General features: G+C 42.0%; 1 protein-coding gene across 8 annotated transcripts in view; it reads left to right on the forward strand.

Moving 5' to 3' along the window:
• The window catches only part of LOC142050186 (urea transporter 2-like), a 300623-nt gene that overhangs the window by 186492 nt on the left and 90114 nt on the right, over window positions 1-24017 (forward strand). Inside the window, exons 1-2 of one of the 8 annotated variants that reach the window (XM_075078580.1) lie at window positions 21268-21355; window positions 22830-22942. The exons of 6 other annotated variants lie outside the window; for them this stretch is intronic. In XM_075078580.1, coding sequence (XP_074934681.1) covers window positions 22843-22942 — 100 coding nt within the window. In that variant the 5' untranslated portion in view covers window positions 21268-21355; window positions 22830-22842. Of the gene's footprint in view, window positions 1-21267; window positions 21356-22825; window positions 22943-24017 lie in introns of those variants that run through there. One more of the 8 variants, XM_075078581.1, reaches the window with a different exon arrangement.

The following is a 24017-nucleotide window of genomic DNA, read 5'->3' on the forward strand; positions in this document are numbered from 1 at the left end:
TTATGAGCCATCTGGACACTCAAAGGTCTATGGGCCAGATGGGAGACACACAAAAGCACTGAGGGTGGTGGAGGAGGAGCTCACCAAGACACTCTCCATCATTTACCAGCAGTCCTGGTTAACAAGGGAGGTCCCAGATGACTGGAGGCTTGCTGATGTGACGCCCATCTACAAGAATCTAGTTGGCGGGGCAGCTGGTGATGAGTGGGGTTCTCTGGGGCTCAGTGCTGGGGTCAGTGTTGTTCAATATCTTTATCAATGATCTGGGTGAGGGGACTGAGTGCACCCTCAGGCAGTTTGCAGACGACACCGTGCTTGCTGGGAGTGTCGATCTGCTCGAGGGCAGGAAGGCTCTGCAGAGGGACCCGGACAGGCTGGATCGATGGGCCGAGGCCAATTGTGTGAGGTTCAACAAGGCCAAGTGCCGGGTCCTGCCCTTGGGTCACACCAACCCCAGGCAACGCCCCAGCCCTGGGGCAGAGGGGCTGGGAAGTGCCCGGCGGAGAAGGCCCTGGGGGTGCTGGCTGACAGCCGGCTGGGCATGAGCCAGCAGTGCCCGGGTGGCCAAGGAGGCCACCAGCCCCCGGGCTTGTGTCAGCACTGGTGTGGCCAGCAGGAGCCGGGCAGGGATGGGGCACCTGTGCTCAGCCCTGGGGAGGCCCCACCTCGAATGCTGGGCTCAGGTTTGGGCCCCTGGGGACAAGAAGGGCCTTGAGGGGCTGGAGCATGTCCAGAGAAGGGCAGCGGGGCTGGGGCAGGGTCTGGAGCACAAGTGTGCTGGGGGGCGGCTGGGGGAGCTGGGGGGGTTTAGCCTGGAGAAGAGGGGGCTGAGGGGAGCCCTTCTCGCTCTCTGCAGCTGCCTGAGAGGGGCTGGAGTGAGGGGGGGGGCTGGTCTCTGCTCCCAAGTCACCAGGGACAGGACGAGAGGGAACGGCCTCAAGCTGCGTCAGGGGAGGTTTAGGTTGGAGATGAGGGGAAATGCCTTCCCTGCCAGAGGGGTCAGGCCCTGGCACATGCTGCCCAGAGAGGTGGGGGAGTCACCGTCCTTGGGGGGGTTCAAAGGACGTGTAGACGTGGCCCTTGGGCACATGGTTTAGGAGGCCTGGGGGTGTTGTTTTGACCATCAGACTAGATCTTAGGGGTCTTTTCCAACCTTAATGATTCTTTTCTATGATTTTATGGTGATGAGTTGGGAGAAGTTGAAAAAAGAGTCTTGTGAACTCAATGCATAAAATTTGGGAGGAACAACAAATGTGAAATCCCATTTTTAGAGCAAACTGGCTACCAAAGATACAGTGTTCTTATATTCCAGTGCTACCTCCATGCAAAGGCTTTTCAGCAGACTGTTTTCTGTTGGAGGGAGGACCTCAGGGGAAAACACCTGAGAAAGTGGAATAATCGCTTCCTCTTACTCCATCTTCTTCACTGGCACTTATGTTCTAAATTGCCTCCAAGCACAACAGAATTGGTTTCAAGTCTCTGGAGAAAAGTATTATTTTTAACACAATCAGTGCTTGCTCGTCACAGCCCTTTCAAATGTGGTTTTCATCTGGCACCTGGAACACCTAACAGGGAGGTGGGGGATTTCGAGTAATATCCTTAGTTAATGGTCTTACAAAGACCTGATATGCCAAACCTGAGATAACACCTCAAGACCTGACTTTTTAAGGTAAAGATGCATGTTGAGTCCCACAGGTGTCTGGGCTTTTGTTTTTTCTAACAAGCCTTGGCATTCCCTTGACATGGTGCAAGTATGAACTGGTTTCCCTTGTCTGGTTAGTTGTGAGGCCTCCTTTCACTTTAGAAATCACTCAGGGAGCTGTTGTTAAAAAGGAGCACCCTAACCAGTGGTGAAGACACATCTCCCACCTCCTTCAGATACCCTTTCTACCTTCCCTTCCTTATTCACTCTGACAGTATTTGTCTATGTCAAAAGCCCAAGTTTTAGCTACATAGTTTCCTTTCCCCTTCAATATTTCTGTGCAGGAATAGCTTTGCTTTTATAAAGACATAAGGTTTGGTCTTCAACTCATTGAAGAATATCATCGAAGAATGTCATCGGCATCTCAGCTGCAGAATCCCCCCTCCAAGCCAGCAGCAGTGTGTTGGAGAGGCTGTTAGCCCATCTTATGTTCCTTGATGTTCTGGACTTGGGCTCTCAGGGGAACCCATTAGCATTTAGACTTACAGGCAGTTCTCTCCTCCCCCATTAATAATTATCCAGGGATGGTATAATTAAAATAGGTTCTAAGGCTATGAAGGACCCCCATCCGCTTTCACTACTTACGGAACCAAATGAGAACTTTAATGCAGCTTTGGAGATAATTCCTGAAGGGTTTTGCACTTTTGCCATGTTCTTGTTGTCATTAGGCATGATCTAATCCTCCATTTCATGTCATTAACCTGAACAGGGGCAAATTTTGAAATGTGACTGCAACACAACACAAGTAAAATTTCCCTAGACACCCAAGAAAGATCTATAAGTATAAAATGAATAATTTCACAGGGAGGGACAAGAATGCAGGAATTAGGGACTGGTTAACACAGATTTCCTACACAATTCTATCCAAATCACTAAGTTTCTATATCTTGATTTTATCATATAAAATAAAAAGGCCTTTTTTATCCAGTCTCTGAATTACTGAGATTTTCAGAAGGGATGTGGCCTCTTCCAGTGCATTTGTCCTGTGATGCAAACAGCCGACAGCAGCACAAAGAAAACCAGCTCTATAACCTAGCCCTGTGTCTGTGCAAGGCAGGAGTGCATGCAGGCTAATGAGCTGGATGAGATATATTTCAGCAAGACTCACTGGATTGAAAGCCAGCACAGCACTGTTCATCATTGCATGGTGTGAATATGCCCGCAGTGATCTCTGCTGATGGCCTCTCAACACTCTTGCAAAATAATACTACTAGTCAGTGTTACTAGTACACAACCCTTGCTGCAGAAGTGGTATAGGAAGTCTTGTGAAGTTTTAGGGAAATCTTATTTAAATGCATGATCCAATAGCTTTACAGTCTGCCCTCTTCTAAATCTGGACTGAGATGACTTGTGCTAGGTTTGTACTACCAATTGCTTTCTCGCAGAGTACCTGGGACCCTCAGTGGGAGCGAGGGGGCATGTCCAATGCTCTGTGCCCAGTCTGGTCCCTGGACTGGAAATCTTTGGCCTGTCTCCCTTAATAGCTGTCATTTGATTTGCCTTAAAAAGAAAAGCAACAGATGAAGCAATGGAAAATAAATATGCTTCCCATTTTTTCAAAACTTGATGTTTTTTAGCTAAACCCAATATTATTCATATGCTGTATATATTGTTACTGTTAATTTCAAAGCTGTTGGAAATCACAGATCAGTTCCTCAACCACAAGTTCTTTATTATGCATACATAAATCATGCATGGAAAGGCCCTGACAGTTGACGATGTAAACTCTCAGGAAGCAAAGCCCCTAAGCCATGTAAAGAATGTATGTCACAGACAAAGAAGTATGTCATCTCTATTTCCTTTTTTACGGATATTCTTGTCTTGTCATTATCCAGGAAGACTTTTTTTTCCCTTTATTTCCTATTTAAATGTAGTTAGCCCAATGTTAATTTGCAATAGTATTTCAATGAGACAAATGGAGTACACTTCCCCACATCTGCCTGCATCTTCAAGGACGAGCGTGTTGTAATTATACTGTTCCAGTTTCATTAACAGCTCTGCTTATGGTTCATAAGTATTCTGGTGAAATGCGGGACAAAGTTCATTGAATTGTCAGGAGCATCTGGGTGATATAGGACTCATGCAAATTACATTAGAATTGGGTTGTTTTGAAGACATAGGTTGGTTGCAAGAATTGGTCAGAATTTTTTTTAGTAGAAAAATACTAAAAGCCAAGTATTTCTTATTGTTCTACAACTGAAAATAAGAAAAAATGCTCAGAAGTGGAAATACTCAGTCAAGAATGGCAAAAAAATAAAAGCTGTTGAATTTGCAGTTGACATTTTCAGTTTCTCAATCAAAAGTCATTTTTCTTTTAATTTTTTTTTTATTTGTTTGTGGGAGAAGTTCAGTGAATTTGCCTCTTTAAGAAAAAACATTTTTTGATGAAAAGTTTTGGTTAGTCGTAAGTAGCAAATTGTAGCAGATAAAAACTGAAGTAAATCTTTGGGTCAAAAAAGTAAAGAATAACCATCAAAACAGGAAATTGGAGAAGCCATGCCTAATAGACCACTGGACAACGAACACTTGCCTATATATCATGGGCTAAGGGAGAGCTCTGCGACAGACCAAAAAATAATTGCCTCCTGCCTGCTACAGGCATGCATATGCTGTGCTTTCAGAAGCAGGGCACTGCAGACTGGTAAGCCCACATTTCATCACCAGCAGGTCAGTGAGCATCTAACAGCTACCCACCCTTGTTGTTATATTTACTGAAGTTAGACATGCAAATCAGCCCAGCTGTTGTCCTGCATGTTGTCATTGCCCGGTGAAAAGGTACCTCCTAACTGACTGTGAAAAAAATAAATGCACTTTTTCCTCAAGCAACACATGTTCTTGCACATCCTTCTCTGTCCACATCCGTCTTCCAGCTTTACTGCTGTGTGGGTTTTGAACAACTAAGACTAATTTACTCTAGGTGCAGGATAAGACAGGCATGTACATACATATCAAGAGCGAAAAAAACCTCATCCTTCCTCCTTCATTCCCCTCGCAACAGCCTGGGACATTGCTGATATCTCCTCCATGGTTCCTCCTCATTGCTCCAGCTCCCAGTGGTCACGATGGGGACTTCATGAAGAGCAAACATCAGCTGAGCATATAGCCCTTGCTAGGCCACAATTCATCTCATTTCAGGACTTTACTTGTGATGAAGTCCCTCTTTCTCAGCTCTAGACACTTTTGCTCAGAGAAATCCCACCTACCGTGTCTCAGCTCATTGGGAAATGCTCTTTTTGCTGGGCACAGCTTGGGATGCCACTATAAAGAACCAAGAGCAGCAAGTGAACACCATGCTGCCTGCTTCCTGAGAGAAACACACACAGAAAGGAACAGCAGATATTTAATTCTGTCTGTGGGGGAAATTCAGAACCAGCTGAGATGTTTGTTACTGCTTTTATCCTCTTGCCTGTGCAAATTAGTGGGGTTCAGAGCTAAATGTAAGTGCATTATACAGAAACCTGAAAGTAGGATCAGTTTCATATGCTAGTTCACTCTCCCCCTTTTGAAAGACACCTGTGGATACATTTTCATTAATAATTTTGCCTTATCTCTTCTCTGATGTAAATTTACAAGAAAGAAGCAGGAAAAATGCCAAATCAAATGTTGCAGGCTGACTGGTAAGATAATTAGCATATGATGCATAAGAAAAAATAATCCCAGGAAGCAAAGCTAGAAGTACGTGTATCTATTTGTGACAGTATTTGGGGGAGGTTTCAATTCACTGAGGATCAGCTGTGTTTGCATTTTGCTCTTTCCTTCTCTCACTTAGTGAATCTCTCCTAGGAATGCCCTTTTTTCCATGAGCTTTCTAACTGATGAAGTAGCTGCAGGAAAGAGGAAAGAAAAGCAACTTAAAAATAGATAAGCTGCTTATCTCTTTAGCTGACTTGAATTTGCTGCTGTGTGGAGGAGGATGCTATCAAACACAGAAGTTTAGAAGTTGGTAATGCTGGAAAAGTTTCTAGATGTGCATCACCAGTACATAACTCATGCTTGTTATTCTGTAAGTTGCTTACAAATCAGTGCTAGAGATAAGATTATCCAGGTACATTGAATTTTGTTTTTCAAGTTAATCATCGTCTTTAGCCTGAGAAAACCAGGCTTGTGTGATCATGCTTTGTGCATGTCCAGCCATCTGTCAATCCCTTTCAATAACCTGCAAACCCATTGATCATCTTTGACAGAAGGGTAGAGGTCTCAAAGATATTAAATTCCAGTGTTTTTCATGAAAATCAGTAGCTTTTCTGTTCAGTTTTAGCTGCCAGCTAGCCTTTATGCTTGAGACTACTGGTCTCTAATCAACCTATGCATTTCTAAGAACCACAGGTGTTGCTTCTTGCTAATTGAGACTCAGAGAAAGGATGAGAGAGTGTCCACAACGACAGGAATTGGGGATGTACATGGGGATTACATCCCCTCAGAAGTACCTGGGGGACAGAAACAGTGTAGAAAGCTGAGGTCATCCCAGTGGGGTGGAAGGAAAACAAGACACAAATCCAGAAGAAACTGCACTTTTTTAATTCTTCCATTCACTCAGCAGCTCCTTTTTTCTGAGGCATTTGATACAAGACCTGTGAGTATTAAAGGAAAAATTGTCATCAAATTTTGGGGGAATTTCTGGGATCTGATCAGGGCTGGAGAAAAATTTATTAAAATAGCAACCATTAATAAAATAAGGATTTTTGAGAGATGCTTAGTGCTGAAACTGTGATTTGGTTTACTGTATAGATAGATGGTTATCTGAAAAAGAAGGACATCTTTGGACAGGAAACAAAATACTATATTTGGAGCAGACAAGATACATACCAGCTTACTGTGACAGCCAAACTTAAATAGAAAATATTGCATTTCAGTGATCCTTACTTTAAATGTGGTCTTCGATTTTGTATCTTTCTGTATTTTTCTATGGTTTTAAAAAGGAAAATCTGTTTTAGAAGACAAAAGACCATTTACTGTGATTTGAATAGAGGTGAGATCCAACACTAACTTACTGCCTTCCAAGAGTGACTACACTGTTTGTATGAACAGTAACACAATATCTGCCTAAATCCTCCATTTCTGCTTGGCCATTCTCAGAGGTTTTCTTGTAAAACTCCAGTTTCTTCTACTCTTGACAGCAGATCCAGCTCCTCTCGTACGCTGCTGGAAGTGAGCTGAACCAAGTGAGCCTGCTCTTTCTGACCATGAATCTTGAATTCCTTCCTACACCACTTTACACACTAGCGGTTACAGCAGTTTCCTGAGAGGCCAGAGACAGGGATTTGACACCCTCATGGAGGGAAAAGGTTGGATGTGGATATCCCCTCCATGCATGTGTGCTGTTGTATGAATGAAGGGTCTCCCTTCTGGTGTTTTAAAAAATGGCGAAAGTAAAAAAAAAACAAGCCCTGGAGGTAACCTGAGAAAACCCATTGGCTCATGCTTCTCAGGGGAGAAAACCAAAGTCATTGCTGATTTCTGGAAATTTATTGGGAGCGAGAAAATACTTCAGGCATCTGGAAAAATTAAGCATAAAAACCCGAGGTGCCCTTGAAATGTAACTGCCTGGGGGGCTGAATAACAGCTGAATCAGCAATGATTTTGGATTTAGACACTTGAAAATCATACTTGAAACACCTCCAACTTTTCCCAGGCTCTGGCCTTTCAGCTCTGTGACAGCAGAGGTAGCTACAGCCCATTTGGTGTGCACCAAACATCTGCACTGGGGCAGCACTGAGGCAGGAGCCACTGGGCTGTAAATCCTCCCGCTCCTGGGCTTGCTCCACGCTACTTTCCTTGTGCAAAAGGGTTTTGAAGACAGACATCCTGAGTTCCTATACAGCCTTCTAGATCTCATTGGGCTCGGTAGCTGTCTTTCCCCTGGTTCTGGATTCTGTTTTTTATGCAGGAATTGTTCACCACTGTTCTATGATTCATGGGGTTTAAGGTCAGAAGAGACGAATAGGATCATGGAAGTCTGACCTGCTGCACAATGCAGACCATACATTTCACCCGGTGATTCTCGCATCCAGCTCAGTAAATCAGGGCTATGACTGTGGTATAATTATTGCATGGAAAACGTGTCAGGATGATAGTGTTGGCTGTTGAAAATCTCTGCTTGGACACTAGGCAGGTACACCACTGTCGAGAAACCTCTCCCCCGGCACTGCTCCCCATCCTAGTTATCTCCAGTAATAAGCTTTGGTTGATGTCAATTTGACATTTCTTTAAAAAGAAAGAAGGTTTTGTCAACCCTTGTTAATCATCTGAGTCATAAATTTCTCATCTAGTCTTTATTTTATTTTTACATTTTTGTGCCCTTTGTGTCATGCTGAAGGTTATTGCAGGTGTAAAGTCAGGCTCTAAAATAGTATCAGTATTGCTTTTTTCATGCCAACTTTACTCCGCTTCAAATTTTTTATACTAAAATTTTGGAAATATTAGGGTACCTTAAAATATGATCCACCTTTTGAGACTGTTAATTTTTCAAGGCGTTCTCAGTCATGTACCTTCCTCTTTCTACAGTGTAAATACCCCAGTTCTCTCCCAAAATATTTTCCTGTCTCTATGTTGAAATTTTGTCCTCAAAGAATCCTTGTTCTCACTGCTCAGTAGAGGGACTGGACACTGGGCAAGAGGAATGTTTCAAACCTGTCAGTTCGGACTCAGTAGTGTGCTATTTCGGTGATGCCCAGGGTCGGTACACGCCAGTGAGTTCATGTCTGCTTCACATCACTGTATCTAGTGCATCTTGGAAGGTGCAGCCTTGAACAACGCAGGTAACTCTTTGCATGACTGCACTGCAAATGAGCTATAATTGTAGCTCGTGTAAATTTAACCCCCTCCCCTCTAAATTAACTCTTTGCTGTAGCAGTAGCAGAGGAGACTGTGAGCCGAGCCCTTTCCCAAAATGCTGGGTGAATCCCTAAGCACTTAATTCATGCAGAGTCAATCAAACTGTGGTGGTATCAATGTTTTCAACATCAAGCCAATCCCACTCTTCCCACAGAAGGTACCGGTCCACTTTTGCCTACAGTGCAGGCTTACCTGAGGGCTCCTTGTTTATTTTTTAACAATACCTACACAGTCCAAAGCACAGCCCTTGGATTTGAGGAAACAGACATTTTGCTACCATCACCTAGAGAAGACCTTTGCTGATCCTTCAGCTGTGCTGGAGGCTCACCTCACCAACCTCCCCACCCCTTCCATCAGCTTCTCTGATGCTTTTTTCCCCCAAATTCAGAAACCTCCCTGTGCACCCCTTCACTGCACCTCCAGGCATGGTCAGCACCTAATAGTCTTCCTGGCACCCTAACGCTAATGAAGCAAGCCTTGGGCTAGCCACTTTGCCCCAAACAGCAAACACCATACACCCATGTTACAAACCAACCAGCAGTAAGCATCCTCCTGCAAGGAGGAGCAGAAGCGTGTAGGTGGGAAATAGTTTTTTACAGGAAGTTCACAGTTCACTTGGCAGTTGGATGTTTGCCAGCAAGCCACAGTCCCCAAGGCCCATTGCTGCTGCTTTATTCTTCTATGCCTATTTCCAGTGGGCATCCTATAGACTGGTGGTGGTGATAGGCCTGGTGATGCTCCCAGGTTGCTGAGTAGAAACAGGAGGGAGAGGAAGAAAGGAAAAAAAAAAGCATCATGAGAGGAAAGAAGGGGAAAAAAGATCAGAACTGTCCTGCACACAGAAATGAACCAGAAGGATACATGCATTGAAAAAGAGAAGAGGTGGCAAATACTTTGAGGAGAAAGCTGGAGGAAAGGAAACATTAAAAAAAAAAGACAAACACAGCTGGGTGGGTTTTTTTATAGTTTAATACCAAAAATGTGCAAAGAAAGCAACATAAATGCTGCCGTGTTATTTGAGTACATAATGGCAGCAGCTGTTGGAAGGAGTCAGGTCCTCACCTGCAGTGAGTGTGCACAGCCCCACTGGAGCAATGTGGCCCACACACCCCCGGGAGCCAATTCAGTTACAAAACTGGTACATGACACACAAATGATTAGAAACCAGAGCAGGTGAGGTGTTTTCCAAATCCAGGCTGATACTTCTGCCTAGTTGAGCACCAGTCAGAACAGCTCAAAAAAAACCCCCAAACCTGACCTGAAAAAGCATTCTGGTAGAGGAGAGGGTTTGGTTGCACAGCTTGGATGGATAGACCCTGTGTGCAACAGGTAGGTCCCTGCCTTTGTTCTTGCTGGGCACAGCAATAAGGTGGTTTCGGCTTTGGTGAAATGAGGGAAAACTAGGGAGGTGGGAAAGAAAGAGGTCCAGCGTTTTACATTTCCAGAAAAATTTGGTTAATTATCGTTTCTGGAGTGGAAAAAAACTGGTCTGGGTTGGATATATAAGGATCTGCTTGATGTCTTCATTTTTTTGTAAATTAATTTAGACTCTGGGGGTAAAAGTTTTTTCAGCACTAATAACACACAAACACACGTGCATTAGTGGATTTCACTTATTTTTTTTTAAACAAGCTCCTCTTCCCTTACACCATCTGTCTCTGCTTGTATTCTCCAGAAATATATTTGCTGAGAAAATAGATGCAGCTTTTCATGTGAAATTAGAATTCTTTACATGAGATTTCATAGACTGTTACAGCCAAATTTTTCCATTTGCACTCTGAAACTGCCATCTCTTGACATCACCATTAAAAACAAGAAAATTCTGTATAGATTTTAGATATTCTAGTGCAATGTATCTGCCCTCTCTTCACCCACTTTTGGCTTTTCAGTGAAAATTTGATTACATTTATGGGAATGAATGCCTGAGAGTGCAGCACAAAGCTACAGTTTCAGTCTCTCAGCAACCTAAGGCAGACTTGGTTGAACCAATTACATCTCTTTAATGTTTTAAAAACATAGTTTTTTGTCTGGACCAGAAGAGATACAGGACTGAGAGACACTGCCAATTTAATAAGGATATGGGAAGTCATGTGGTGCTTTTACTGTCACGTGATCTGGACGACAAGAGCTGCATCAAGCAATGTTAAATAAGGAGTGAAAGGCAGCCTGCCCTTAAACTCCCTTCCCCACAATGGACTCAGTCTCAACTGTGGAACAGAGAATTGCCCTTATTTCTTACACCACCCAAATCTTGAACCCTGCAAACATAAATGATATTTAGCAAGTTAGTAGCAGAATTCCAAATTTAAACTTGCACCCAGTCCAGGTACAATTTAGGACTGTGTTAGCTGTTGGCGACTGACACCACACCTGTCTCTCAGCCCTGATTTAATGGATTTTGAACAGAGCTCTTACAAAATATGCGATAGTTTGCTATGCTAAGCCATTACAGCTTTGTTGTAGGCAACCTCTCACTAGCTTCTGTGGGCTTTTCTTGGCACAAGGAGGCATAAAAGCACTGCCAAAATATAGAACACCTCTGCCCTTTCTTAAAGTAAAAGCCAACATATTTGGAGGACTGCCACTCATTTAACTAGAATCCCCAATTACATCATTAATTGCAATTTATGGAATTCATTTATTGCTGGGAGATAGGGACAATAAGCTTTCACAGTTGGTTTGTAGTACAGTATCTCTCCACAATCTGTAACTCTAAGTAAAAGCATCTCCAGAGAAGAATATAATAGCCCATCCTGTGTTTAAGAAACAAATGAAATCTTAAAGGGCTTAATTCTCAATAGTGCATGAGAACTGAAAAGGAAGCTGCTGTTTCTGGAGCATATTGAGGGTTTTAATGATTACTCCAGTATTTTGGTCTTGAAAGTTGTTTTCCTGGGGGCAAGGGGATAAGCTCTAAGAGTGCTCTGACAGCTCTGCCATGCTAGGGGAGGCACCCAGCAGACCTCCCCGGCTAAGCCTGGATAAACTTTCAGAGTAAGTAGATGGCAGATGCTGGCAATGGTGATTCAGTTGCTGGATCTTTTCCATGTGACTCAGTGCTGAACCAATGCCCACATGTATGCCGTTGGAGAGGCCACCCCTCAGAAGGGCAGAAAGCCCAGACTACTAAGTTGTCACAGTCAATAGAGGTTTCCTGGGCATTTTTTACATCATTGGGAGAGTTTTATAAGTGTCTGTGCAAAGTAAATCCTGGGTCAGTGCATATTTTATTTTAACTTCATCAAGAGTTAACAGGATTATGATTGTGCCCAGGATGAGGTAGAGCACTGAAACCAGGACAAGAAACTCTGTTCTGATTGTACACAAAGAGTGCATAGCATGGAGGAGGAAAATTAGTTTAGATGTTTTTTCAGGCTTTGTTACCCTCATCAGGAGTGAGTCCTGGCTCCGTGATACATACTGTCTATAGGATTGTAATACGCAGCTCATAGCACACACCAGCCTCTGCTCCCCACACACATTTATTCTTGGTTTCCTTCAAATCAGTCTTCTGGAAGCAGAATAATTTATTTACTGCAGACAGTAAAAGGGGTCAGGGGCAGGGAAGGAGAATCAAAACAACCCAAAGCTTTAGGAAATAGTATTTAGACTGATTTTCCAGTGCTACCATGGGTTTTAAGCCTTGCCACAATTCAGATTCGGAGTCAGCAGGTTTCAGCTGATGGCAACTAGTTTGGGAAAGACTTGTTAGCAAAATGGTGGTAAAATCCCATGCCACTGTCTCAGCATCCCCATTTCAAGGTTATTTCTTTTTTAGCTGCTCTCGGCAGTTAGCAGTGGTTTTATTGCTAGGGTCATGTAGTAAGTACAGAGGCACGGAATGATTGCCATGCTACATGGCAGCTTGGCCATGCATTAAAGCTGGTTGTTAATCAAGCTTCTAACAAGACCATTAGCTCTGTTCTCTCCCATAGGCCAAACATCCATCGAATGAAGGCAGAGTCAAATGAAGACTGTCTGAAGTGTCAAGTCTCTGATTTCAGCTGTCATATTTATGAGTTGTATTCAAAAAGACAGCATTCAAGAGCGTGGTTTGGTTAAAATTTACCTGGGAACTGGTTTCCTGTGAAGCTGATGCTCAAGATGTAGGAAATGAGTGGGCTTTAAATGGCTGCTCCTCACTGAAATGCCATTTCATTTTCCCAAAAATCTATCTCCACAGATTTTAGGGAAAACATCAGCTGATAGGAATGTCTGTGACTTCACCATGATATCAGATGAATGGTCTCCCTCTGCAACTAGAATTCAAAGAAAGAACCAAAAGGATGTTTTGCCTTGAGCACACACAGAAAAGGGGCCATATGATCACCTGAGCCAGGAGAGACAAGACACCAGCTAAGGCCCTAATGCAGCCTCCCCATTTAAATGGAATTTCAGATGCATTTAAAATAGGTTTGATAGCTCAGGCTCAGCTCTGGCCTAAAGTGACTGGATGGCCCCGAGCGAACTCGTGCCCTGAAAGCCTGCACTTCTCTGAACCAAACCATGTCTCAGGTCTGGGGCTGCTCAAGAAAGAGAGCTCCAGTCTGTCTGTATCCATCAGCATAAACCCATCATGAGACTCTCCATGGAAATTTCTCCCCTGGGAGTCCAATTCTTTCTCATTCTTTTATTCTCATTTTCATTTATCTTCCTTTCCTCCTTTCTGTGGATATCGCTTGGGCTGGACAAAGAATTAATCCTTCAGTTTGGCAAGAAAAGCAGAAAATACAAAATAAAAGTAGCAGAGCTATAAACAAAATAGAGCTGCTCACTTTTTCTCCACAAGAACAGAGAAATCCTCCAAAGATGTTATTTCAGCCAGACTCTGTTTTCAGACCATTTTACTAGAAGCCCAAAGAACAAAGAGCCAAACTCACAAAACAACATCGACATCTGTTCCTGCTCCCCTTTCTCCCAGCAGCCCGCTCAGGGAGTGGTTTGAGTGTTGTGATCCTCTTTCCCCAGGGATCTTCAGGCATTTACCTGGAGACATCTTATTTCAGACCCTTTCTGTCTAAGTGACAGGCGAGAGAGGAGTGAAAAGTTTTCACCCTTTCAGGACAGGCTTCTCACCACCAACTATGCAGCATGTAGGCAGATGAGCATTCAATAAGGCAAGACTGAGGTTAAATGTACTGCAGTCTTTGTTAAATGTCCCCAGAAAGAGACATTCTGGGGTAACTAGAGCATGCACTTATTACACTGGTGAAAAGGCACAGAGAAACATCACATTACTCAGTGGAGGTTATATACCCCTCTTAGGTTCAAGACTCTACATCACTAACTTCTTTATATCTTTTAAAAAACCTCCTTACTTTCTCCTCCTAGCACGCTTTTTTTATTATAAACAAAAAAAAATTTCTTCAGAGATACATTTGGAGGTGGTGACATCTGATTGCAACAGAAAATAAAAATTCATATCTCAAGAGACAAAAAGGCATTTGTAGGGAAATTAAGATAACACTGAAACTATGTCGCACACCAGCTCAGGGGAAATGAAGGAAAAAAGCAAACTTATAACAGATCTAGAGCTCATCTATGGTTGTGGTTCTTCATTCTTAGGAATGCCTTCTTGACAACTGGATGCTTTCTTTGTCTTTGTTTATCTTTCTTACTGGATATTTTTATGCAACATCATCCGCAGTATGTGAGCGGTCACTATTCATGTAGGTATTAACGTGTCCCACTTCTCTCTGAGTTAGTCCACGGTGAATATTGCTAACTTTTCTGGAAAAGAAAACCCACAGTTCTTACAAAAATAGGGGACTGCTTGTCACTGTCTTCTCAAGAGAGTGCTTAAGACATGAACATTGCAGAAGCTGTAGGAAAAATTACAGATTTGACTACAGCATGTTTATCTGTCTCTAATTGTTACTGTTAAACTAATAATGACCCATAACAAGTTAATAAAACATACTAATAATATGTCAAGCCAGTTATTCACCAGATTTTGTGGATTAGCAGTCTGGTGGTGAACAAAGACAGCCCTTCACAGGAGCATCTTGAGATGTCAAAGCTTTTGCTAATTTGATAATGAAGCCTTCAGGGTTCCTGGCTGCATTTTGAGCTGTCTGGAAGGAGTCAGCTGGTCCCACAGGTTGTATAGCTATATTAATAGCTGAGCTGAGACTGAGTCCATTCTTCTGCATTGCCTTTGACCACTGCACTTGTATATTGTTATTTTCATCTGACAGCCATGAGGCCAAGGACAGTGTGGGCTCAGACTCACAGTATCATATCTTAAATTCCACTGGGGTGGACTACTCCTGCCTAACATTAGTACAGAAGCCTGCATCTGAGCTAGTTCTCCAAACTCCCAAAAAATTTGTTGGAAAGAAATAATACTTCTGGGATGTGATTCATCTTTTCTGCAGTAAGCATCTAATGCAGGTCAGTTGAATTCTGCCTTAAAAGTGTCTACATGTATGAGCTTTAAAAAGCATTGGGAGCAACAGAGCTACCTATGCTTTCAGTACAGGGGTATGTGGTAAAAGCTGATGATCATCTTTGCCTCGCCTGACATGGGGTAACTCACCAAGGCATACGCACTGAGACTGTGCCATATGTGAAGAGGCATTTTAAGTCTCAGCAAAAGGGTACTCACGCAGGCTTTTATGGCAACACAATTCACATGCAATGCGCTCCCAGACCATTACAACTTGAAGGTGAGTTTGGTTCCTCTGGCCAGTGCAGGATGAAGACTAAAACATGCGTCACTTCCTACTCCAAAGTACTGTCAGAGAGCAGCAGCTGTCTTTCAAGACCAGTGTAGACTAGACCAGTGAAGTGAACATTCACTAGAGATGAAGGTGTGAAACTGTGGCTAAACAACACCCTCCTGTTCCTCTTGATTTCGTCTGAAAATCATACACATTTAACACTTCTAAAAATCACAGCTCAGACTGCTACATTTCAAGTGTTCTATAATCAGGGTGTCATTTCCTCATAGATTAATTCTTTCTGATTTTTTTTAAGAAGTTTAGATAAATTTTAAGATGAGATTTTATTGCCACCTCTTTGAGTGACCCTAGAAAAATAAGCTTGGGTGACCACGTTTAAGATAGCTCACACCTACAAGGACTAAACACTGACTTTTAAGTATTATCTTGCTGTATCTGTTTGCTGTGGGGCACTTTTAGGAAATAGGTGAAAAATAACCGTCATAGTTTCACAGTTGGAGATGCTCAAATGGCTGTTCTGATAGAGGTCTTCAATTACCAAAGTATAAGAGGTCTTCAATTACCAAAGTATCCACTCAGCAGGAAGTATTTCACCTCTGGGATGTGTAAGAACGTGCCAGTACATGCCAACTCTTCCATATGCTTTCATGGTGAGGAGCCAAAGTACCACATCACTGCTGCTTCTTGAGAGAACAGTGAGAAGTTTACCCCCAAAAAGGTACTCGTAATCTGGATCAAAAGCCTGTAGTCTGAGTAGCCTTACCTTATCCTATTTGCAAAGCAAGCCTGTTTAAGGTTTTTAGGTACATATTATAGATGAATTTTGCACAACTGAATCTGTGCTACTCCAGCTCAATGAGTTCTTACCTCTTTCTGAGTGCTCCCTGATACACCACACTGCATTATTACCAGCTGACATTTCACAAAAACCATTCTTCACACTCTGTATTCAGCACTCCCTCTGTGATCAGTTAGTGTTCAGAGATGTTCATCTGTGGTTCGACAATGTTGCACAACATTCAGAGTCTTCCCTGATCTTTTGTTGTGCCTTATACTGATTTAGCCTTTCTCAAAAAGGCAAGGGAGGGGGGTATTCTTATACAACCTGGAGTGCTTTTTTGTTCTTCTAATAGGAGGACAGGAAAATCGCATTTCTGTATAAAGAGAGAAATGTGTATTTAGTTGTCTGAAGGGTAAAATGTTTAGCAAAGCTTTGAAAGTTCAAGTTGGGGGACACATTCCCTTTCTGAGGAGAGAATGTAGCAGAAGAGACCTAAATAGTGTTTGCAAGACCGTCATACCCACTCCCAGCATTTGTGATCAAAAGGCAATTTATTCTGAGAGGTACGTGGAAAAGCCAGCAGGACTATGAGCCCCAGCTGAGGAAATATCCAATGGTATATCATGACGACCTTAAGGATTTGATCTGTGTGCTCAAACCAAGGTTGATACCAGCGGACCTCTTGTCAACCAGTCAAGCATCCTTCTAAAATATTGCTAAATACCGAAATCTACTGAATGGACTGGTAGGTTGTCAACCATTTTGTGCACAACGACACTAGTTGAAACTCCCAGGAAAGGCTGCCAGTTACCTGCGAGCAGACTTCAATAGTGATTATCAGATTTCCTCCTTTTACTTAATTCTGCTTTGGTTTAAGCGTACAGTTTCCTGGGTTTCTCCTTCACTGCTACAAAATAAGTTGTTGGACTCTCCACTGACATATCATGTCACGTTGCATCAACATCACCATGTAATCATGGGATTACACAGTCTGAGAGAAAAACCTGGTGAGACCAGCGAGGAAATTTGGAAGTGCTTTTCCATGCAGAACTCAGCCATGCTAATTGCAGAGGGAAATATTTCAGCTGCTTTCAAGTCATGGCTTTTCAGTCAAGGGCTCCAAAAAGGTTAGGCAAACTTTACTTAGTGAATTCTTATCATCAGAGGAATTTTTGGAACAAAATGTTTTGTCATCAACAAATGTTAGTTTGATAGAAACAAAATTGTTCAGAGAAGAACATATGGTTTAAATTTTTTTCTTGAAAGGAGTTTCCAATCAATGTGACAGCTACAGAAAGGGAGGCCTCTCCCAAGCACCTAAAAACATGGGCTATGAAATGCTGTGAAGTCCCACATTTTAACCTAAGAGTGAGGTAACCAGCTGTTTTGAAGGTAGATCGCTCCTATTTCCCATGAAGTTTTCCAAAGATCTCAATTTGGAATGTAATGGTATTTTTTTTTAATATCAGTTTCCTCGTCTAGGAAAAAAATGCTTCCCACACAACTCTAGTTATATCATCCCAAAAGACGTGATTCCTCTGTGCCAAAGAAAGACATTTTAGTCATGGGAGGTTTACACAGTGCAGAGGAAGTGACAAAAATAGAAGCCGCAACCAGAATGCCCTCTGTGCTCTGTCTGTCTGTCTGCTGCGTAGTCTAAAAAGCCAAAGGGGATGAGAGATCCCATTTCAGTAGCAGGTTCTAGTCCAGAGCATCTGCAAAAATCTGGGGCAAAACAATTAATTTCTCCTTTTCCAGTAAAACATTTAAAACAGAACTTGATCTTCGGCTGGCACACATCAGTTCAGCCACATTAACCTCACCAGACCTATATTAATCTATACTGATTGAGGGCCATCGAATATCCCCAATATTTCATGATGAATTATAATCCTCAGGCTTTAAGAAAAGAGTTTTGGTTAACCCCATATTATGCATGCATTCTCCATTTAGCAAACATTCAACAAAGTTTAGAAAAAAAACAAAGGTAGAGCAAATATCATGTGTGAGCTACAGCTTCTCAGCTTGCTAGGAAAATCAGCATGGCTCTTCCAAGCTGTCATTCAAGCAACATTGCATGTGTGTTTTGTTTGGTCCAATTCCCAGCTGACTTTTGCAAATTGTCCATCAACTTAGCCTCTCCAAGGGTGCCTGTTCGTCACTGACGAATTATTCTTCTTACATTTGAATTTCACATGGCTCCCACGAGTGATTTCTAGGCCACAAGGTAGCTTTTTTCTCCAGCTAGGCTGGCTTTGTGCTGAGCTGTGGAGACGAGCAGAAGTTCCCTTTTCCTCACACAGACATTTCCATGATAACACACAAATGAAAATCATGTGATTGACTCTTTTCCCAATCTGCAGAGTTTTTCCCCTACCATACAGGATCACCATGAAGCTTATTATAGAGAGATGATCTTTGTGAGAAACAACATTTTCCAGCCGTTATCTCTTTGAAACAGGCTGTTCTTCACTGGGTTTGGCCCATTCTCTTCTAGACTTTAAGTAAACAGAAAAAGTATATTACACCCTGTCAATCCCCCACAGTTTATGCAGAACTGTCCAAGTCAGCACAATCTCGCACATCATATTTTTGGGAAGAGCCATCTGTCATAAACAAAACGTGGCCATGTGTGGCTCACTACCATGCACTACAATGTGGAATCCCTGAGCGGGATTTTTAATGACTCTTGTGCTTCAACTACCAGGTTTTGGGGCAAGCAAGTGGTGCAGGATTAGGAGCAGCTGCTCCCCAGCCAAAAGCTCCAGGTAGCTGGGTTGTCCTGTGTCTGTAACTTACTATGATGATTCATATCTATGCATAAAAATTAATCTTGCTGACTTAGCATATTTTTCTAAAATTCATTAAATTTTCATAGAAGTTTAACTCATGATTGAAACTACAGATTTGGAGTCAGTCATGAGGAAATTGAATGGCAAAGGAAGGCACTGGGTCAGATTACAACTAGACATAGCTGAGAACCTGGTCACCTAAAGTATACAAATTTAACTGTAGTTGGCCTTATCTGTGACTGTTTCAATGAGCAAATACATATAATTGAGCTGGTACTACAAGTGACCAGAAATTCAAACTTTTGTGAGTGCTGCCAGCATGCTGAAATCATGTTTGCAGGTTGAACAGGAGAAAAATTTGAAACTCTCAAAGAGGAACTTCCAGAGAACAGAAATGTTGAAAATCCTCATGGAGAAATATTGACTTACTATTTTGGAAAAGTAGAAATGTCTCATTATTATAACGTTGAAAAACACTGTAATGAAATATTGAGTATAATACAACATATTAAACTACATGATGAAATCAGTAGTTGCTATAAGTCAAAACAAAACAGTATGGTAAACTCAAAAATGCATTTTTTGTTTTGTCAAAACAAATAATTTCTACATTAGTGGCACAAATAAGAAAATCAAAGCAATTTGCTCATTTTGCCTGTAGAAAATGTCATCGAAATAGTCATGTTCCTACAAAGTATTCCAGTTTCAATTAACCTTCATTTTAAACATAAAATTGTTTTATCAAGAATGTTTTGACTGGATTTACTCCACACATATCATAGACTATGAAGTTTATATTTCTATTTGATTTTGCTTTCTTATGATGTTCTGAGACAGGTTACTGGAAGAAACTTGTATTAGAAAGCAGTTATAAAGTTAAGGGACAGATTTTTGGGCAGTGTAAATACATGAGACAATACCAACAGAGCAACTGGCTTTGCGTTTTGAATTGTTGCCATACAAAACTCAGCATCAACACGTCTGATATAGATAAAAACCATAGTATTATAAATATGACATTTAGCATTCCATAGGGCCCACAGTGTATCAAATATGAAGAATCAGCAGAGTGGTTAAGCACATTATTTAGTGTACAAAAAATCTCACTGAAGGCCCTGAGACAACTCCAGTACTGAAAGGCAGTTCTGCGCTCAGACGTCTCACTGAATCATGGCCACACACTTTGGGAAGACACAATTGCTGCCCTTAAGCGGTTGACCCAAAGCTTATTGAAGTCAGTGAAAGTTTTCCATTTAGTTCAGAGGTCTTTGGATTAGATCCAAAGAAGACAAATAGTGTATGAAGAAGGCAGAGAGGAAAGTTGATATGTATGGCACTTGTTTATTTTATCCTCAGGAATATCTACGGCTGGGATATACAGATACAATCTCCCCATATTTCTTCATCTCTAATAATATTTGTTGCTGATTTCTTGTACGCTTTGCTGTAGAACAGTGTTGACTATTGGGAATTTAACCAATCCATTGAACACCCTTCAAGCACCAGCAGGTTAAATAAAGTTGATATAAATTAAATCAGCCTTGAGAACAAATGCATGGAGTCAAGTAGCAAAGTCAGTAAACCAGGAGCTGAACACTCGGTTCAAAGGTGTAAGAACACAGGGCGGATTTATCACAGGATAAAGGGCAAGGGGTTTAAGGCAGTCATTCCCGAGACAGAGTAACTCTCTAGCAACATGAAAAGTAAAATTTAGTTTGGAACTCAGTCCCTCACACTGAGATCTGTTAGGTAATAAAATCGTCTCTCAAGGGAAGTGACTGGAGCCTCACTGTTTTGAGACATTAAATGCTTGACCGGACAAAGTCTCAGAAAGTATGTTGGAGGGAACAATTCTACACTTAAAAAGAGAAGCCAGGATTTCCTAATAGATGTCTCTACCTCTCACATCCATGATTTAGTAATAAACCTGTGCTTGACCTTACCGAAAGTGCAGAGGGAAGGCAGTAGTTTCACTGTATCTACCAGGACTAATCAGATTTCCAGTTTTTGTTGTTTTTTTTTTAACTCACAGCTTTGTGAGGAAAATGAGATTACAATTAAAAATCTCCTGGATAACTCCTAGTTAGCCATTTCTATTTCTTTGTTTCCTTGGTATAACGTTTTATATCCTGAAAGAGGATGCCTTGATCATTTCTATCTGATTGGAAGATTTGAGCACATAGTGTTTTAAAAAGCAGACTTTCAGCATGTGAATATGTATGTTTAATATTGTGGGGGAGGTTTATGGGAAATTAGTAAGAGAGAAGCACATGTTCCATTTTGAAACTTAATAATTGATTAGAGAGATAAGTTTTCTTAAGTGCAGTAGCTCTCAGAGCTCAGAGTGGTAACATAAAATTTACATGTATCTGTCTCACTTTCCAGCCAAAACTGGTCCTGTATTTAACTTACCAACTTTTCCTCAGAGAGTAAAGATGATCACACGCAATTTCTTTTCCCCAGTCGGTTTTTGGTAAGAGTTACACCATGTGTTCCTTCTGGGCATTAGAGGACAACATGTAGAGAAGAAACTCAGGGTCCTGCAATTATGATTGATTGGATGGTGAGTCATTTATGGCTTTGAAGGCAGCCCATTTGAATATATTTACTGAAAGCAAATGACATTGTGAATTTTAATGCAATGTAGAGGAGCCCAGAGCTTTGGATGAACGCCTGTTATTGTTAAAAATTCAATGTGAGAAAGGAAATAAATGAGTAGCCAAGACCAATGTGACCTTTACTAGCATTCAAAAGGAAAAGAGCGCACAAAATCTGACTATGAAAATGTTCCTGAAACTGACATGAAGTAACTGCTTATGTCTGCCAACTAAGAAACTAGATATAGCTCTACCTTGCTGTGTTTTTGCAACAGGTTATCTATTTCAGAGTTAGATGTGGAGCTTAGAATAAATCCTAAGGGATTTCTTAAATTCTCCCCCAAAGATTAGCTACCAGCCTCTGCAGACAGTTATGCATCATCCCACCAGCACTGATGGGACATGCATTTTGGTATGTTGGACCTTTTTCATGACAGTCAGGAACAAGGGCAGAGTAGCAGGATGACTGCCTGGATACAGCCAGAAAACCCCGAAGTCTAGATGTACTCACCTTGTTGTGGTTTAGCCCCAGTCAGCAACTAAGCACCACTGTGGGTTGAAGCAGAAAATCGGAAAAGCAAAACCAAGAAAACTTGTGGGTTGAGATAAGAACAGTTTGATAATTAAAATAAAATAGTAATTGTCATAATGGTAATAATAATAATAATAATGATGATGATGATGATAATATTAATAATAATGTTAATAATATAATCAAAAGGAAAATAACAAAAGAGAGAGAAATGAGCATGGAAAAAAAGAAACAAGTGATGCAACCACTCACCACCCACTGACAGATGCCGCCAGTCCCCGAGCTGTGATCACTGCCCCTGACAGCCAACTCCCCCAGGTAACACACTGGGCATAACATTATATGTTATGGAATATCCCTCTGGCCAGTTTGGATCAGCTGCCTTAGCTGTGCCCCCTCCCCTCCCGGCTTCTTGTGCCCCCGGCAGAGCGTGGGAAGCTGTGAAAGTCCCTGACTAGTACAGGCACTGCCCAGCAACAACTAACCATCGGTGTGTTATCAACATTATTCTCATACTAAGTCCAAAGCACAGCACTGTGCCAGCTGCAGTGAAGAAAATTAACTCTGGCTGAGCCAAAACCATGACACACCTGCAGGACTACAACAGTGAATTCAAATGGCCTAAGCAGATAAGTATCCTCACTGCAAAAATAGCCTCGGGGAAGGTTTTGAAGTTGCATCATGGTTTTTGATTGCCCACATGTGTCAATGCATGTTTAAGTCAGCCACTAAATAAAGAGGATTTCTAGGGAAAAAAAACACAATTCAAACCAGGTTCATCTCTCTGTCTGATATTATTGTCACTAACATACATGCATGTGGACTAGGACAAGATCTACGTTGGGTAGGGTTAAGCTCCTAGCTGCAACTTTCAGGAATGATTTCTTCTAAATTTCTTTTGGAGGCAGGATTGGAGAGTAAATGGATAACTGGGCTTTTCTGATGCAGCCACCCTTACACTGCTGTCTCACCTACAGAGAAAGTATCGTAGAGAAAGGCACAGCTCCACTCAGATGGTCAGGTGAGAAAAGCTGGGCACACTGAGCAACGCTAGAATGATTGACATTTCTGTATTGCATTTTGTGGCTGAGGAATCATCAGTATGGGGTAAGATATATTACCTGCTTTGTCAACTTCTTGTGGGATCCTGGGGTTTTTAGTGTTCATGTGTCTCCTATTCTAAAGCATTCCCATGCTCAGCCAGACAGTAACAAGATGATGACTTCGACTTTGACAGTAGATAACCAGGTAATACCGAGGTATCTTGAAGATACTCTTTGACTTCATATTAAGGCTCAGTAACCTTTGGACACTGTGCTATACTTTGGTGTAAAGGACTACCAGCTTTTAAATCATCCTAGGGTTTCTCAAGTGCTTAGGGGACATTATTATACTCCACATGGTAAAACCACACTTGCTAAACCAGGAAGAGTTTCACAGACATGAGTAGTTTATTTTCAGCAAGCTACTACATGTGCTTTTCATACTTCCAGTTGTTCAGCCACTGTCATCAACACACAAAATTATGCAATCACCCTCGAAATGTTTTCCTTGCTGATGCTGGCTTTGACTGCAATATACAATACAATGCCATGCAGGGGTCCCAACCAAGCTAGTACTGCTGCCAAAGCATTTGCGCTGTATCAGCACAGTGATAATTAATCCCACCAAAAGGCCAGGCTAATTAGCAGGCTGCTCAGCCCAGGCCACTACATGGCTTTGCTTCCAGGACCTCAGCTGCTACCTTTGCATGATGGCAGGGGCTATGCAGACAAGATGTATCCCATGGCAGGAACTAGGTCAGGTTTCTTCAACAGAGGTGAGCCCCGAACATTTATGCCTTGGATGGATTGCTTTGCTTCCCACCACCCTTCCCATCATCTAGATATTAGCATGGAAGAGTCTTTCTAGCAAGACAAACTTTGCTTTTGAATCTGTGAGCAGAAAACACAAGCTTATTTTACCAAATGGCCATCAGAAGGCAAATCCCTGAGGAGCAACGCTGACCGGGGTGGGAGGCAACGTGAAGCAAAAGCAGAACTGAAGCACCCGTTCACAGCTCCACGGCTAATGGGTGTCCAGCCCAGGGCAGCACA

The sequence above is a fragment of the Phalacrocorax aristotelis genome, chromosome Z (assembly GCF_949628215.1).
Source record: "Phalacrocorax aristotelis chromosome Z, bGulAri2.1, whole genome shotgun sequence".
Taxonomy (NCBI): Eukaryota; Metazoa; Chordata; class Aves; order Suliformes; family Phalacrocoracidae; genus Phalacrocorax; species Phalacrocorax aristotelis.